This window comes from Thamnophis sirtalis, unplaced genomic scaffold (assembly GCF_051295495.1).
Source record: "Thamnophis sirtalis isolate CommonGarterSnake01/CBP01778 unplaced genomic scaffold, rThaSir2_p1.2 scaffold_5, whole genome shotgun sequence".
Lineage (NCBI taxonomy): Eukaryota > Metazoa > Chordata > Lepidosauria > Squamata > Natricidae > Thamnophis > Thamnophis sirtalis.
The window spans coordinates 116,311,772-116,329,360 of record NW_028261385.1 but is presented as its reverse complement, the minus strand read 5'-3'; the positions used below and the strand labels follow the sequence as shown (position 1 = coordinate 116,329,360).

Below are 17,589 nucleotides of genomic sequence, written 5' to 3'. Positions count from 1 at the left end.
TACTGAACAACTGGTTGTTAACTCAGGAGTAACTTTGCTAATATTCTCTCAGTGGCTGGTTTTAAAGTAGAATAAAATATGAATTAAAATATAAGAATGAAGATGTGGCATAAAAGGGACAGTTAGAAGCTTGCTTAAAGGGACAGGGAAATGTTATCAGCCTCTAACAACAGGATGTTCTAGCCAATGTTCCTATGTCAAAAGTCCAAACCACAAGGTTCAGATAAAGTTCGTTAATGACACATAGTCCATACCTTTAACAAAAGGAGAAGTAAGATCCTCATCTACTTATAAGACTTTCCCCCGAAAATAACCAATAAGAAATGAGTTAAGTATTTCTGTGTTGCGCTGCTTTTGAGAATGTATAAGAACATGTGCTTTGATAATGAAGGTTATTCAGAATTTGCAATGTTAGCCATTTTGCTAACTTTCTGAACCTGGCTGCCAAATAAACTTTTCCTGTATGCTGAGAAGTCTAAAGCCTGTCACTTTCTGCAATGGTTTGAGTATTCAAGAAATGAAGATAGCTCTGACAGCTACATTACCATCTAATGAACAAATTTTTCCAGATAATGTCATGGAGCAATTAACACATTCTTCACTTGATGCACTTTAGGCAACACTGTTGTTGATTATGTTTGCATCAGGATATAATTCAGAGAGAAGGGCAAAGAATTTGCTTAATTTCCCCTTTACATGGATACTTCAGGATGAGTGAGTTTTGAGAGGGTGATTTTAGCTGTGAAGTTGGCTGATTTGAAAATGTTATTCCAAATGTGCATCTTGTCTTCGACTTACTTCACAGGTGTAATACCGTATATGGTCAAAATGGTTATCAGTATCTTACCTAACCACCTTACTCAAAATGTGAAGGAAACGGGCCTCTCTAACATTAGAAAGACACTGAAGCTAGTGAAAATTCCTTAACCCCAGCTCAAGCTTTTAACCCTGGTGAATCTTTTGCATGCAAAATAATGAAGAATGTTAATAAAATTTGTGGATGGATTCTACTACTTTGCCTGCCATGAAAATTATGAGTATTAGAAATCTACCCATAAAAAAGATGGAGAAATCTTTTCATTGTACATAGAAACAGAAATCTGTTCCTCTCACTGGAAAACCCTATCATGTCACAAACATGATTCCAGCAAATTATGTTCTGCTTCTTTATGGCATATAGAGTTTTTTAAGGCGGGTACAGGTTGCTTCCTCATTGACCAAATATCAGAAGCTGAGGGAAAACTTCCATTAATTACTCTCCTTGACATGGGGTGGCTATGGCTGGGGAGCAGTAGAGCTTGGATAGATTGCTAGATTGCTTCCCTGCGCAGCCTGCTGACCACCGCTGTTGTTTAAGAACATTAATATGATACAGTTGCATGGATCTTCGATTTTCCTGATAAAATAAAGGTACTATGTTTCATGACTTGGTTTTAGATATTTTTTTCTTATGAACTAGAAAAGCTTATTTTGCCTTCTTTGACACTGTGTTCAGCTCCACCATAACCCACTGTTGCAAATGGTGGAGTGGAAGGTCAACTTCCTTTACTGCAATATCTCCAAATGTAGTATATAAACAGGTTTTTTGGATTTTTCAGGAGGTTGCTAGGAGGCAGGGTGGTGGCTGAGGTAGGTAGTCTTTGTCTCAAAACAAAGGTTGCACATATAGGTTCACAGGCCCATAAAAGAAAAAAAAATCATAATCTCATTACAGCTGGTCCCTGATTTACAACCATTCTTTAATGATTGTTCAAATTTACCATGGAACTGAAAAAGTGACTTATGACCGTTTTTTCACTTATGACCATTACAGCATCCTCATGGTCATGAGATCAAAATTTGTGCACGTGGCAAATGGCATGCATTTATGATAATTGTACTGTCCCAGGGTCATGTAACCTCCCCAGTTGGCTTCTCTCAAGCAAAGTAAATGAGGGGAAAGAGATTCATAAATGAATCATGACCGTATGATTCATTTAACATCTGAAGTGATTCGCTTAACAATTGTGGCAGAAAAGGTTGTAAAATGGGGCAAAACTCACTTAACAATAATTTCTGGCTCAGTTGTGATCCTAAGTTGAGGGCTTAGAACAGTTGGAGTTTGGGGCAACTAGTAAAATGCATTTTCAAGTTGTAAGTTGCTGCCAAGGTGAGCTATTTTCATATCTGGGGAGATTCAGGGTACTTCAACTTCGTATGTTGTTATGTCTCTTTTATAACATTTTCTTCTTCTTCTTTCTTAAGCATTTTCTCTCCGATGTACCAAATACAATGTAAAAACATGTCAGGACTGCATTGAGTCTGGCCCTGGTTGTGCTTGGTGCAAGAAACGGGTAGGTGTGTTTTTTTTTTTTAAAGAAAGAGAAACAAAATACAAAATCTTACATTTTAAAGTGTCTTTCAGATGTCTTTTTAAAATTTGTTCCTTTCAACTGTCATTGGGTGTTTGAGGTTGCTTTTTGATTTTTTGCTTTGGGTGGAAACTTTTGCTCACCTCAAATTCTGTTTTATGAAAACACTTGTTGCTGCTGTCAGTGCTCTCAAAAAAGAAAATATTACCTTGAAAATACTAAAAAAAAATATTGTATCTTTATTTTAACCTTCTCTGACTCATCTCTCAAAATACTACTTTACTGGGGTTAAAGGAAACAAAGCATGCTGTAATGTTCTTTCTTATAGCTGCTAGTAATGGAACTCAAATCCAGGAAGCCCCCACTGGCACTTGCACAATATCTGCCCAGGATCAATTCTCAATGGAAAACCAAATGGGTCGCCGAATGGCCAGTTATAGGAAGACATATAAATGACCCCAGAAAACAGGTGCCAGGCTTTGAACTACCACATCCACAACTGATAATCTTGAATAGGATTTACACACCACATGGTGTCTGCCGGACTCTCTGTATAAATGAGGCATAATACCCTCCCCTCAGTGTCCCACATCAAACTGTAGATCACACAGTTGCTAGCTGAAAGCTGGGGGCATATATTAGTCCAGCATCAGATATTTTTAATATAAACAATGCTGCACTTCAATGGTTAGATGGCAACATTGATATTTGAACATAAATCTCTTTGTGATTTATATTTTATTGGGTTCTGTTAATCTATGGTAGTTGAAATGTTAATTTATATTTTTAGTCCATGTATGATATGCCATACACTAAATAAATAAATAACACTAATGAAACCAATGGATTGATAGAATTTCAGATGGAAAGAGTTACAGTTACCATGAGCATTTCTATATCCTCAATACTCAAACTTTCCTTAGATAATCCACTGTAGGATTTTGTGCATCTGCAGCAATTATGGTTTTGGGTTCAGAAAACAAATGCTTACCATAGTTAGTTCCTAGAGGGCAGAAATAACTATAACTAATTTGAGTACATTTCTATATTGTACTTTTTTCCCCAATCTTTCCTTACATTCACACCTAATGTTAATCCCAAGGAAAGAATGCATGCACAAACCACAACAGGCATACAGAAATAAATGTTGTTAAAATGAGGGATCAATTTTCCCTCTTATTGTGGAACATAATTAAATTTTGATTGGGTACTGTCTTCATACTCAAAATGCACTACAATATAAATATGTTTGTGTTTACAGTGCTTTAGGTATTCTGATTTGGTGGTGTAAATGCTAGGGAAACAGAACGTATGGAAAATCTGTAAGGTTCTTCTAATTCTCGTCCATTTTTAGTTTCCCCACTAAAAAGTGGAATTACAAGGAAGATATTAAAAATAGGCATTATTGATTCCAGAAAGAATAATTATATTCAAAGGTCTTGTAAAAGGCTATTCTCAATAGACCAAAGAAATAATAATTGTTTTCTGCACACTTGGTATTTTAGCATAAATTCCATACATTTATATTTTCAACTACTTCTGATCATGCCCATCAAGACTTTGGTAAATCGAAGATTCTAAACCATTTTTTACAAGAGAAAAATAAAAATAGCTCAGTCATACTGGAGCCATTGCAGAATTTCTTGCTAATGATATCAGCCAGTTTTTGGCAAATTTTGGCCAGTCTGTCAAAAGGGAAACATTTGGCATTAGCCCAATTTGGCATGCCTATGTTATTCTATGCAATTTAGGATATCTGAGGTATAGGTTTGCAAGGCAACATACTATTGACCACACCTCACTGACCAGGAGGCAGATGCAGAGGACCAATATATTCCGTAAATTAGGCTAGATGAAAAAGCACCCTCGAATAATGCAATCTCATCCCACTTCTTTATTGTTATCAAGGAAACTATATAGCCAAATCATTAAGTTCTAAGAACTGAGTTCAACTTGAAGTAGGTACTATGTTCATATTGCTGTGAAATACCAAGTGGATTAATTATTATTTAAGAAATAAATAGTCCCAATTCTACAAGTATTTCAAAGGCATGGCTCTTTGCTCAGATTTGATGAAAATAATTGACATCCATTTACTTTGTTTCTCTTGTTCCTATCTGGGTTTGTTTCTCTGCCATCATGTTTTGTAGTTTTATGCTTTTTTGTACTGTTACTTGTTTTTTAAATGTTTTAAATATTGGTGAACTGCCCATAGTTGCTGGGATGATGATAATGATCATAATAATGATGATGATTGTAAGACGTACGCCCTTTAACAATGAAATATTATTTTCCTCTATCTGAAATATATTAGGTCCACCCAATATCTCAAGCTTATTAATTGTTTTTATGTTTTGATTGTTATGAAACATAGAATTTCACAAAAGCAGGGGAACCAGATTCAGTTCGATGTGACACAAAGCAGCAGCTCCTTGAGAAGGGATGTGAAGGAAATATTATTTTCCCAGAAAACTTTATTGACCCAGTTTCTTCTGCTCAATCAAACACAAAGAAACAAATCTACCCAGAGGTGGTGCGATTGCATCTAAGACCAGGTATCTCAGAATCTGAACCCTCAAATTAGAAATTTAGGAAATGGCTAAAAGGATGATTGCAATTTTAGGATAGGAAGCATATGACACATGTGACTTTTCCCACCTCTTATCAGGCATTTTTAAAATAGAAAATTAGTATGATCCCACTTTTGATTTTTTTCTTACCCAAAACCTATGTTTAGACAACATGACTAACTATATTTTCCAAGGCAATTAATTCACCATGATAATTCATGATAATTCGAATGATAATTCAGACTAACTTCAATTCTATTGATTTCAATTTTTTACTTTAAAATTTCCTACTTTTCACCATAATAAAACACCATATGCATCTCTCAAAATATTTATGTCAGATCTGAGTATCGCATATAAACGTATGCAAATAAAAGAGAATGTGAGGTGTGTGTTTGTGTGTGTGTGTGTGCACACGCATGCTTTCTGTTTCTCTACCAAATATTCCATATTCCCCTTTTATTCTGTGCGTTTTTCACTTTGCTCCTCTGCTCCTACTCTCACAAACTCTACTAGTTAACTTCAGTGGTGCCTTCTTTATCATTCTGCCACAATTTGACCACTATGTTGATATATTCTGCCCTTTCATGTACTTTCATCGGTTTCTCACATATCTCACAATCTACTTACCCTACAGTCTCCTAGTTCAGAAAAGCATCACTAGCTTTGTGAGATGAGGTAAAATTGGAGCAGATGTTCAATATCTTCTCTTTTATCAATAGAACAACCTGCTGTTTTTAATGTGACATTCCAGCGTGGAGAAGATTACCCAATAGATCTCTATTATTTGATGGACCTCTCATTCTCTATGGCTGATGATCTGCAAACAGTGAAGAAATTAGGAGGAGATCTCCTTAAAGCTCTCCAGGGTATTACCAAACGAGCTCGGATAGGTATGTACATTATTCTAAAATATGCAACTGTCTTCTATCACTTTAGCTGATCTTAAAAAACATCTTAATAAGAAACATACTGGTACTCAACTAGTGCTCAATAAGACACCACTCTGGAACTCTACGGCTGTTGACATTAAAAAAATATATTCCAAGTGGTGATAGCACAAATGGCTTAATATTATTGATAAGAAAATGGCATGGCAGTGTCCATGAGTGACCAAGAACTAAGATTGACATAATTCTTATTTTTTCAAGTGTTTCCAGCTACTAAGATTCCACTGAGATATTCTATACTATGAGATGTATTTATCATATCTCAATTGACATCTCTTAATTTTGCAAGAAATAGCCATTTTCAGAATTTTAACATTAGATGAAAATATATTTTATAGCAAGCTTTCCTTTCTTTTGATTTGTGGGAATAAATGAGAGTAGGATTCTGGTGCAATAATTCTGTAAGGAAGGTGTACATTATTTGGAGTTTTCTGGATTAGGGGCCTTCTATGCTACTATAGTTTCCACTCTTCAAGCCCTCAAATTTGGTCTCACAATGGTCTGCACTTGTCCCCACTTCAACCATTTTGAATAACCACCAAGGGTAACCAAAGAAAATGAGAGGGAATAGTATTCTGGTGGCAAGAGTGCCAAATCAACTGCTTAATGGCACTGCATGTACTTGCCCCATCCTCACCTCAGAAGGATTATCTCCACAGTGAATAATAAGGTATATCCCTGGGTGAAACGCCCAGTGTGACAGTACCAAGATTTGTAATTTGTCAGCAATGGAGTAGTGGAAATATCAAAAGGAAGCCAGCCTGCCTCAAGCACCAAAGAGCTCCAACATTGCAATTTGTAAGTGGAAGTGACATTTGGGCTGGAAAAATACAATGGCATGATAATATTGAGAGATCAGCACTGAAGTCTTTTGAGATAACTTTAAAAATCTCCTCCTTGCATTGTGCTGCAAACCAAGGTTCTACAAATAAGCTACAGGTTGAGAGAATTTAAGAAAGTGTTCCTCATACTACTAAATGAAATAGTGGAATTCACTTTTCCATGCTATGCTGAGAGCCTTCGACTTAAATGGTTTTAAAAGAATATTAGATAATTCATGGAGGATAAAGCTACAAATGGTTGGTAGACATTATATGCCTTTTCCAGGAGTTAGCATGGATTTGAATATCTGTTATCCTCATGTCCTTCTCTTAGATGTCCAATGAGATTTGACTGACTGTTGCAAGAAACAGAATGCTTGGCTAGGTAGGCCCTTAGTGCAGTCTAACCAAGCTCTTCTTAAGACAATTGGTATCTCCAAAACAAGTCTTTGAAGGACAAAAGTTAGTAGAAAATGAGAGGGAATAGTATTTCTAAGTGAAGGGAAAAGCATCATATCATTTCTGTTTTGCACAACAGCTGTGTACAAGGAAAATAGCTATTCCTTTACAAAAGATAAGATAAATATATATTTATCCAAATGTATCTGATTATTAAAGAATAATCCTTTATAATTTTAATAATTGTATGCATAGTCCTATTTTTCCCTATATTTTTATTTTTAATGATATTTTCCTGAAGCGGTTTATGGTTCTCCCATACCCACATTTATATTGAACAAGGTTGACTACTTTTCCTTAATATTTCCTTTAGGTTTTGGTGCCTTTGTCGATAAGACTGTCTTGCCATTTGTAAACACCCATCCAAAGAAGCTCCAGAATCCATGCCCAACCACAGAAATCAAGTGCCAGCCACCATTTGCTTTTAGGCATGTGCTTAGCCTCACTGATGATGTACAGAGTTTTCAAGAAGAAGTAGGGAAGCAGAACATATCAGGGAATCTTGATGCGCCAGAAGGAGGACTTGATGCCATGATGCAGGCTGCTGTCTGTGAGGTAAGTCCCACTACTGTATAGAAATAGAATTGATTAAGGAACTTTTTGGGTTAAAAATGGAAGATGGTTTCATTAATTTATTATTTCCAGTATATGCTACTTTTCCACAAATTCTATACAAATGATTTTTCTGTTCAGGCCCATATAAATGCTGCTATTGACATGACACTAGTTATTAAAACTAATATTTGTCTTCTGCCTGGGCTGATTTTTCACCTGAAATGAACTAAAAGAAGCCAAAATATTTGACTTCAAATATCATGTCTTACTGTTTCTTTAAGGCTTCTTAAGATTATGACATTAACAGCATAAAAATTATTAGAAAGTAAATTCTTTTTATGGTACCTGAGATGGGGTTGCTCTGTTCTTGGTTTAAACAAACACACTAGCTGAGTCAACTAAGGAGTTTTGGGAAGTAAAATGCCTCACTTTTTTTCATATCTCTGCCACTAAATCCAGCCTTGGGGTAAGTCAGGAAAAATAAATTTTCACGAAGAACACTTTTGGTGGAAGATATCAGGAAGGAAAATGCTGAATATCCTTCCTTAGCAGCCGGACAGGTGCCTGTTAAAGCTGTGACACTAAATAGGCTTGCCTGTTTTAGATTAAAAAAATGATTGATTCATCATGTTCCTTTCTGCATCAATGATTTTGTAAATTTTTATAATTTCTACTGCTTTAAAATTTGTTTTGCTTTAAAATCCAGAATATAATTGGCTGGAAGAATGTGACTCGCTTATTGGTCTACACAACAGATGATGGTTTTCATTTTGCTGGGGATGGTAAGCTTGGAGCCATCTTAACACCTTTTGATGGACAATGTCACTTGGAAGACAATATGTACAAAAAAAGCAACGAATATGTAAGTATACAAGTAGCTGTCAGCTAGCACTGCTATATAATAAAGTTTTCTTTTTCAATCTAGAAGTAGACTTGAAAACAGCAGCTGGCCTGCACTATTTGCCCTCTAGAAATGAGAATCAAGATGCCAATCATTTTGACAATAAAAACATCATTTACCAAATTATTTGCAATCCAATAAGCAATAATTATATTAAGAGCAATATTTTATATTGTTTTATTTGCATCTAATTACACAATTGTATATATATTTATTTCTATTATATATTTAGAGTAATATGTACTGTACTTGTACCTCCATGTATGCACACACACACCAACATACAAAGTGTGCTGCCTACAAGAAATCCATGGAATAAAAAAGAACAAACAAAACATTAAAATGTAGTAAGGCTATAAACATGTCAACAATTATTATAAAGAAGACGTGCCAAACTTGTGTGAACACAGAAGCTATTTGTGTTCATTAAAGCTGTACAGGATTTTTCAGGCTTCCCTTCTGGAAGCCTGGGGGAAAAAATGAGTGGCTTTAATGAATAGCTGAAAGTGGCTGCTCTGTCCGCAGCACTTCTTCTAAGCCCTATGAACAGTAAGCATGCCCACTACAAACTCATTGTTCTGTTGGCCGTCCCATAACCCCTTTTGAAGAAAGGATGGCAAATGACAGAAGACCTTGATTGTTTAGGCAAGAGTAGTGAGGGTCAGATTCTCAGAGTGATCATCTGTAAACCAAGAGGTCTCATAATCTGATCTTCTGTTACTCAAAGCCAGGATTGCTCTCAGAGTGATGCTGCTTGAACTACCAGTCACATGACATGGTGCAAAAGAGAGACAGAATAAAATAGTGGAATGCAATAGGGCATCCATACAATTATGAATGCAGTAAGTAAGCATTCAGCAATTATTCCATTTTTTTCTATCTCAGTGGGCTTTTGTGGCAAGAAAAAGTGGGAGGAGAAAAACAAGTGGGAAAATATAAGAGTTGTACAATGGTAAGTAAACAATACCTGTATGGCCCAAATTAAAACAATTCAGGCTGAGACTGAAGAAGGGTGGTTTCCTGTCCAAAAGCTAAGTCTGAATTGGTGAATGGGTTAGATTATCATCTGTGTTGAACTGAGTTGTCACACCATTTTCTTGGTTCCATAGGATTATCCTTCTGTTGGTCAGTTGATACAAAAACTTAAAGAAAAGAAAATCCAGCCCATTTTCGCTGTTACCAGAAGAGTCTATGATACATATGAAGTAAGTAAATCTCCAATAAAATAGAAGATTTTATAAATTGTGTCACATGAACAAAGCAAATGTTAGTATGGTATCATGCTGCATGAAAGCTCATAAGATAATGCTTTTGGCATATTTGTTTTTTACTGGTAGAAACTGAGCAAGATGATACCCAAGTCTGCTGTAGGACAACTGCAGGAGGATTCAAATAATATAGTTCAACTCATCCAGGGTGCTTATAATGTAAGTGTTATTAATAGTATTATCTTACTTAAGTCCACTTCTAGCTCATAGGCTAGTATATATGATTTCTGGAAGCTGCCTGCAGCTCAACACATGTCTCTAGTCATCACTGACTTCCAAGCAGGCTGACAACCTACTTACTTACTGGCAAGCTGCAGAAGATCATTCTTGCAGTGAAGAAACAGAAAATCTTGTGGTTTCTCATTTTCTCCCAGTCTAGTTCTGGGAGACTAATATATTTTGTCAGTGTTGGGAATTTTAAAATAAAAACATAATAGCTTCCCCTTCCCTCCCCATCTAAGAGCTTAAAGTTAGTCTATGTATGCATAGGAAGTTCTTTTTAAAAAATAAAATGTGTATTGTTTTTGAAATAACAATAAAAAAGAAAAAGGAACAAATCCAAAAGGATATGCATTACTATATCAAAAGGCTGCATAAACAAATACATAATAAATGCTTAAAATAAATACAAAAACATAACAGAAAAAGCTAAAGTAAAGAGCTACAATTCTCTATGTAATTATTTAATACAAACATTATTTGTATTGGATAATTGTAGTATATATGTGGGGTGTGTGTAAGGAAGATCTATGTGTGGATTTGCATGCATCCATCATGCATAGGTGCGGCCCCAAATAATTTGGTGTGGTCCTTGCAGCGAAAAAGAGTGCTAAATCAGCTATTTATTTAACCCCTTTGAAATATATTTAAATTCCTAAGAAAGTATCAGCAGAAGAAATAAAAGCAAAACAACTGTTGACTACGATAGCTGTAGCTGAGCTGACCATTTTGCTTGCCAGGCCAGAGAATAATACATTCATTACAGGGAGAGAAAATCCAGCCATCTTCTAGAAAAAAAAATGTTGCTGTCACTGCCTCTTGGTTTGGGAGACTACTACTTTGTGTAAGAAAGTAGTAGTCAGCTCAGGGGTGGGTTCCTGCCAGTTCTAACCTCTTCTATAGAAGAAGTTCCACAAATCTACAGTGCCATTTAGAACCGGTTCCAGCTCCCTCTCCCTCCCTGTCCACACATCATCAAGATGAAGAGCGAGAGGAGGAATTCTGGGAGTTGAAGTCCACAAGTCTTAAAGCTGTCAAGTTTGAACACCCTGGGGGTTTTTTTCTAAAGGTTTAGGGGTGCAAGGGTCTTGTAATTGACAGCTTTAAGACTTGCACACTTCAATGCCAAAAGTTCATGAGCCAACATGACTGGAGGAGGAATTCTGGGAGTTGAAATCCACAAGTCTTAAAGCTGTCAAGTTTGAACACCCCTGGGGTTCTTTTTTCTAAAGGTTTAGGGGTGTAAAGATCTTGTAACTTGACAGCTTTAAGACTTGCGTGCTTCAAATGCCAGAGTTTCTGAGCCAACATTTTTGTTGCTAAACAAGAGCATTGTTAAGTGAGTTTCACCACATTTTACAAGTTGGCCATGTCCACCCAGTCACATGGCCAGCAAGCCACTCCGACCCAGTCACATGGCTGGAAAGCCACTCCCACAAAGCAGGCCACACCTACAGAAGAGGTTCTAAAAAAATTTGAAACCCACCACTGCTGAGCCTGCAATACTGCATTCTAATCACTGCGCCACCATGGAGTAGATATATATGTACCACTTTGATGGGAAGGTAACAGCATTCTGTGAGCCTTTGGTATATAGCCATGCTGGCCACATGACCACGAAAGTGTCTTGGGACAACACTGGCTTTCTCGACCAAGAAACGAAGATGAGCTCTGCACCCTAGAATCAGATACAACTGGACAGGGAAACCTTTACCTTTACCTTATAACACGGGTGTTGAATTTGATTGTGTCATGGGCTGGATCCAGAGGTGGTATTCAGCAAGTTCTGACTTGTACTGGAGAACCGGTAGTGGAAATTTTGAGTAATTTGGAGAACCAGTAAATACCACCTCTGACTGGCCCTGCCCCAATCTATTCTCTGCCTCCTGAGTCCCAGCTGATTGGGAGGGAATGGGAATTTTGCAGTAACCTTCTCCTGGAGTGGGGAGGGAATGGAGATTTTACAATATCCTTCCCCTGCCACGCCCACCAAGCCACGCCCACAGAACCGGTAGTAAAAAAAAATTTGAATCCCACCACTGAGTCCGCTGTATCAGTGGATCATCAGTGGACCATCACTTACAATAAGATATGTCTTCAAAATGAGAGACACCAAAATTCTTTGGGGTTGATTAATTTTATTTTTATTCTATATGTAAGAAGTGTATCATTTTGAACTTAATAATATCCTGTTTTTCTTCCTCTGAATGCAGTAATAAGACACTGCTTCTAGTCTTTCATCAAGTTTATTTTTATTTCATTTTAGGATTTATCTTCCAAAATTATTTTAGAACACAGCTCTGTGCCAAGCTCTATCAAAATCTCATATGATTCCTTCTGCCTTAATCAAATACATACAAAGAACCAAGAAAGAGGGGAATGTGACAATGTAAAAATAAATGATAAGGTAGGTGGTAACTCATACATTGTTTCTGTTGAAAAGTATTTTGACTGTACTGTACATGGAAAGAAAAGGCTAGTTTCTCCATTACCAGAAGCATTTATGTCCAAAAAGTTTTTCATTTATTTACATGCTAATGTATTTTGTAAGCCTGTTCCCGAAAGCTAAAGATTCCATTGAAAACTTTTTTTTCTTTGAACTTAAAAGATACTATGCTCCACTCAAATCCTTCCCATTCCTTCTTTAAGAAAAAAAAAATGAAATTGACATAAAATTGTGGGACCCCCTTTCTTAAACGATATGCCTGAATCCAAGGGACAGATTCTTGACAGAATGTTACATCTGGAGACAATCTTCATTGAAGTTGCTTTTGTATACGTTTAGTACAGAGGTGGGTTGCTGCTGGTCCCTCCCTCCCTCCCTCCCTCCCTCCCTCCCTCCCTCCCTCCCTCCCTCTCTCTCTCTCTCTCTCTCTCTCTCTCTCTCTCTCTCTCTCATCGGTTACTAGCAGATCATTCTCTGACTACTTGTATGAGGGTCCAAACACAGGAAGCATACTATCTCCATAGATCTTCAACTTTGTAAGTGGCCCATTGAGACAGATGTACCTCTAGAAAGATAGTCTTGTAATGTATTGTAAACAGGAGTGACAATAATGTTCAACTTCAGCCCTCATGCAAGGCCAATAGAAATAATCTCTTACTAACTTAAAAGTTCTCTCTGGTCCCAAATCACCATGGTCATCATGTAAATCATCGAGCACTGTCTCTCTATGCTTTTCAGTTGGAAACAATTGCCATTTATCTTCAGAACTATCTTAGGGGACACCACATTGTATAGTTGCAATTGATCCCATTCTTTATGCAACAGTTGGGCTTCCTTCAGTAAATCGGTCAGCAAAAATGTCAGCTGGTCACTCTTTAGGGCCTTCATAGTCAAGTCGTACAAGGAGGTCTTCAGCTTGATCTTTCCTCAAATCTTTCTTTATAAGAACAGGTAGACCTCCATCTCTCACTTGTATTGGATTGCAATATAGCTTGGGGGCACATATGGCAATGACCCAAATAGCTTCTGCCCCTATTGCTCCTCTAGTTCAATGTTCAACTGCTTGGCACAGGGCTTGTATAACCTCTGGTGTCAATTATTCATCAGCAGTGGCTTTAGAGTTGTAAGTCCTTCTTGATAGGTTGTCTGAATCGCTTTTTTCCATTCCTGGTCAATGCTTTAAACTGAAGTGGAATCCAAAAGGGGCAGCCAACCATTGATGTCCTCTGGCATCAGGTTTTGGTTATTAGGTCCTTAGGTTATTAATTTGGAGCTTTACAACAATAGTATTTCCAAAGTTCATATGTCTCTGTTGTAAATATCTTTGCAACATCTATTGTTGAATAATCCTTGACAACACAGCATTTTATTTAACCAAATGATATTCATAAAAATAATTTGTAAATAATTAGATAAATAATTAATGAAATACAATGTCTCTACTAATTATTTTAAATGTCATTTGAGATTAGATGGGGCAATCATCTTTTTTTTCTTACAGATTACCTTCCAAGTGCAAATTACAGCAACATCGTGCATTAAAAATCAGACTTTTACTCTGCAGCCCCTTGGTTTCACAGACTTGACCACTGTACATATATACAGTCGGTGCAACTGTGAATGTGACGAGGAGTTACCAAATGAATCTGATTGCAATGGACAGGGGAATATAAACTGTGGGATTTGCAGGTAATCTAACTATTTTAGCAACATAAGTCAAATATTTGCTGTTAGGTAGTCCTCAGGTTATGACAGCGATCGAGCACCAGTTTGGTCTAATGTTTAAGGCACAGGTTAGAAAGCAGAAACCATACATTCAAGTCCGCTCTAGCCATGAAAACCAGACGGGTGACATTGGTCTCTTAGCCCACATCATCTGACAGGGTTATTGTTGTGTGGAGGAAGGTGTGTTTGATATGTCTTTAGAATTTCTGTGTTAACCAAAGCAGTCACATAGGGCAACATCATATTGCTGTATTGCTTAGTGACAGCAGTCTCAATAGGTGCAGTTGCCATTGTAATTCCAGGACTATTTAGGTCATTAAGCATGAAGAGGTGGGAATTCTGGGCAAGGAGTACAGGGTGATGCACAGATGTCATGAGGCAGTGTGCAGATACTGCTGGCAGTTGATATACACGGTGTGTGCTGGCAGGTGTGTAAGGGAGTGTGTGCTATGGATTATGGGGTCCCTGGAGCTATGTGAGCTTGATTGTTCTCTTGCAGACATTTCATTACCAAACTAGGCAACATCATCAGTGCGAGAAGGTAGTGGAAATTGCTCTCATTTGAAATATTAGTGGCTAACCCTATCAGTGTTGGTGGGAATGGTCTTGGTGGTTCCTTGATTAGGCTGTTATTTACCGTTAGCTTAGTGTTTGACTGAGTTGGTGGTGTCTTGATTGAGATATTATTTATTTCTTGATTGTTGGTTTAGTATTAATCTTGGTAATAATTCCTGCTCATCTGGCTTGCTGGTGATGAGGTGTTTGGGTCTTTTTAGCTTTTTGATTGTCTCTTTTGAATTTGTATGTATATGCTGTTTGTGTCTATGTACTATTGATATCTGATTTGTCATTGTCAGGGTTCCTGGAATTCTCTAGCATTTTTTGACTTGGCTTGGTCTAGGATATTCAGTTTCCCAATTGAAACCATGGTTTAGTCTGTCTATGTGTTGTAAAAAAATAAGGAGTTTTCATCATGTCTTCTGAATGTTAGTTGGTGTTCATAGATGTATCTGCTAGTCTTCTGCCTATTCAGTAATGAATTCAATTTGCAGTTTAGTTTTCCTTTTTCTAGCATTTCTCCAGGAAGTAACCTTCATGGGGTTTCTTGGCCCTTCTCTGTGTTCTGGTGTCATGTTTTACTCTAATTGTTCCTTGAGGTTTTGCATACAGTGTGCTGATATTTGTTTAGTCTGAGGTGGGCAACCATGATCATGAGCTATATAATTTTCTGCTTACTTTCTTGGGCTATTTTCCATCCAGCTGTAAAGTTTATTAGAGATTTGTATTTCACCCTGGTGGCCAGGGCATGTACCTGGAACCACGAACACCATTAGTTTAGTTTAGTTTAGTTTAGTTTAGTTTAGTTTAGTTTAGTTTAGTTTAGTTTAGTTTAGTTTAGTTTAGTTTAATAAGATTTGTATGCCGCCCACTCCCTTGGGACTCTGGGCGGCTTACAGGCAAGGTAAAAAGAAACATTTAAAAGTTAAAGATAAGAAGATACAAATTAAAATTCCACATCATGCATTCCGTCTAAGTGGGGCTGGATATTGATCAACAGCCCCAGGCCTACCGGAACTGCCAGGTCTTGGTGGCTGTACGGAAGGCCGGGAGAGTGGTAAGGGTCCGGATCTCTATGGGTAGATCATTCCACAGGGCCGGCACAGCTACAGAGAAGGCCCTCCCCCGGGGGGCCGCCAGCTGGCATTGTCCGGTCGACAGCACCCGGAGGAGGCCCAACCTGTGCGATCTTGTTGGTCGTTGGGAGGTAAGTACCAACACAGACAAAGCAAGCCACTAGTGCATAAAAGAGAGCAAACCCCACTCCCTTCTGGTACTGATGTTACCTTCAAGCAGACATTTAGTAATGAAACGTCTGTAAGAAAACCAAGTCCAGAGAGCACCAGATACCTCACAGATCTACGCTGATGTACACATATTGTCTTTTATTGCTATGGAGTATCTCAAACCTCTCAAACATAAGAGCTCCTCAGGGGGAGAAAAGTGATAGGAGGAACTTGTGAGAGTAAGTTGCAACCTTCCCTCCTCACTAACCTGTTGTGGGAAGCCAGCAAGGAAAGTTGCAAATGGTGATCATATGATTATTGGGTGGGGGAGGTGCTGTAATGGCCATAACCTCAAGAAACAGTTTTAAGTACCTCTTGTTCAGTGCCATGGTAACTTTGAATGGTCGCTGAAAGTTATTGTAATTTAAGGACTATATTTTTATGCAGTTTGTCTATAAAAAAAACTGTTCTCATAGAAAAAAGAAATGCCTGCTTGAATTTTTCAAGGCAAGGAACTTAACTTGAGAACAATAAATAGTAATAAAAAACATTTTTGGGAGGACTCATGGTCTCCCAGTTTCTAGACTAATGCCTTAACCCAGTGTTTCTCAACCTTGGGAAACAACCAGTACAGCTGGCTGGGGAATTCTGGGAGTTGAAGTCCCCAGGACTTAAAGTCGCCAAGGTTGAGAAACACTGCCTTAACCATTACATCAAACTGGCTCTCTGAGTACCTGCCTAGCAAGTATTTCACACTGAATTATTTTTTTTATCAAATCCACAAATCTTCTGGGTATTTTTTTTATTTTTTAACACATACATACTATACAGAAACTTTTTAAAAATGTAAAACATAAACTTATGAAACAAAGTGGAAATAAAAAAGTCTGATTGTATATACTTAGAAATGTAATACTTGCCTAAAGCCTTTGTGATTGTTGCAAGTGAATTCAAATAGCAGTTTACTAACCTGAGGAGAATTATGTAATCTGAGCAGCAGAGGCATCTATGGGCTGGACTAAAAAGAAATTCGTTATGTAATTCTATGCCTCTCCATCCAGAAGTAAAATCCAGTGGGAATCCTTCTTTGATGAGTATATATGGATGTAGACTGTATAGTAACAGATTATAAATATAGGTAAAGGAAACTGTAGTTGAAAATAAGGACGATCATGCTAATGTTGCTTCCTAACGCTATTCTTTGATGTTGAATATTTCTTCTCTTATGCCAGGTGCAATGCTGGCTATGTTGGAAAGAATTGTGATTGTAAAACTGGAGGTAAAACCAGCAAGGAACTGGAAAAAAGTTGTCGAAAGGACAATTCTTCAGTCATTTGTTCTGGCTTGGGAGATTGTGTATGTGGACAATGTATTTGCCATACTATGGCAGATACCCAGAAGCATATTTATGGTCCCTTCTGTGAATGTGATAACATAAACTGTGAACTTCACAATGGTCAAGTGTGTGGAGGGAAAGGTAAGTGACTGATGAAAGCTGAATATGAAAATGCCAAATTTATCTCCTCTTGCCTTTGATACT

At 37.4% G+C, this 17,589-nt stretch overlaps 1 protein-coding gene across 1 annotated transcript in view; it reads left to right on the top strand.

Annotated features, from left to right (window-relative positions):
• The window catches only part of LOC148045607 (integrin beta-2-like), a 45,003-nt gene that overhangs the window by 18,002 nt on the left and 9,412 nt on the right, over nt 1–17,589 (top strand). The window contains exons 3-12 of the mRNA XM_087716703.1: nt 2,245–2,333; nt 4,726–4,906; nt 5,644–5,814; nt 7,465–7,706; nt 8,413–8,568; nt 9,717–9,812; nt 9,945–10,034; nt 12,361–12,501; nt 14,042–14,229; nt 17,282–17,526. Coding sequence (XP_087572829.1) covers nt 2,245–2,333; nt 4,726–4,906; nt 5,644–5,814; nt 7,465–7,706; nt 8,413–8,568; nt 9,717–9,812; nt 9,945–10,034; nt 12,361–12,501; nt 14,042–14,229; nt 17,282–17,526 — 1,599 coding nt within the window. The remainder of the gene's footprint in view (nt 1–2,244; nt 2,334–4,725; nt 4,907–5,643; nt 5,815–7,464; nt 7,707–8,412; nt 8,569–9,716; nt 9,813–9,944; nt 10,035–12,360; nt 12,502–14,041; nt 14,230–17,281; nt 17,527–17,589) is intronic.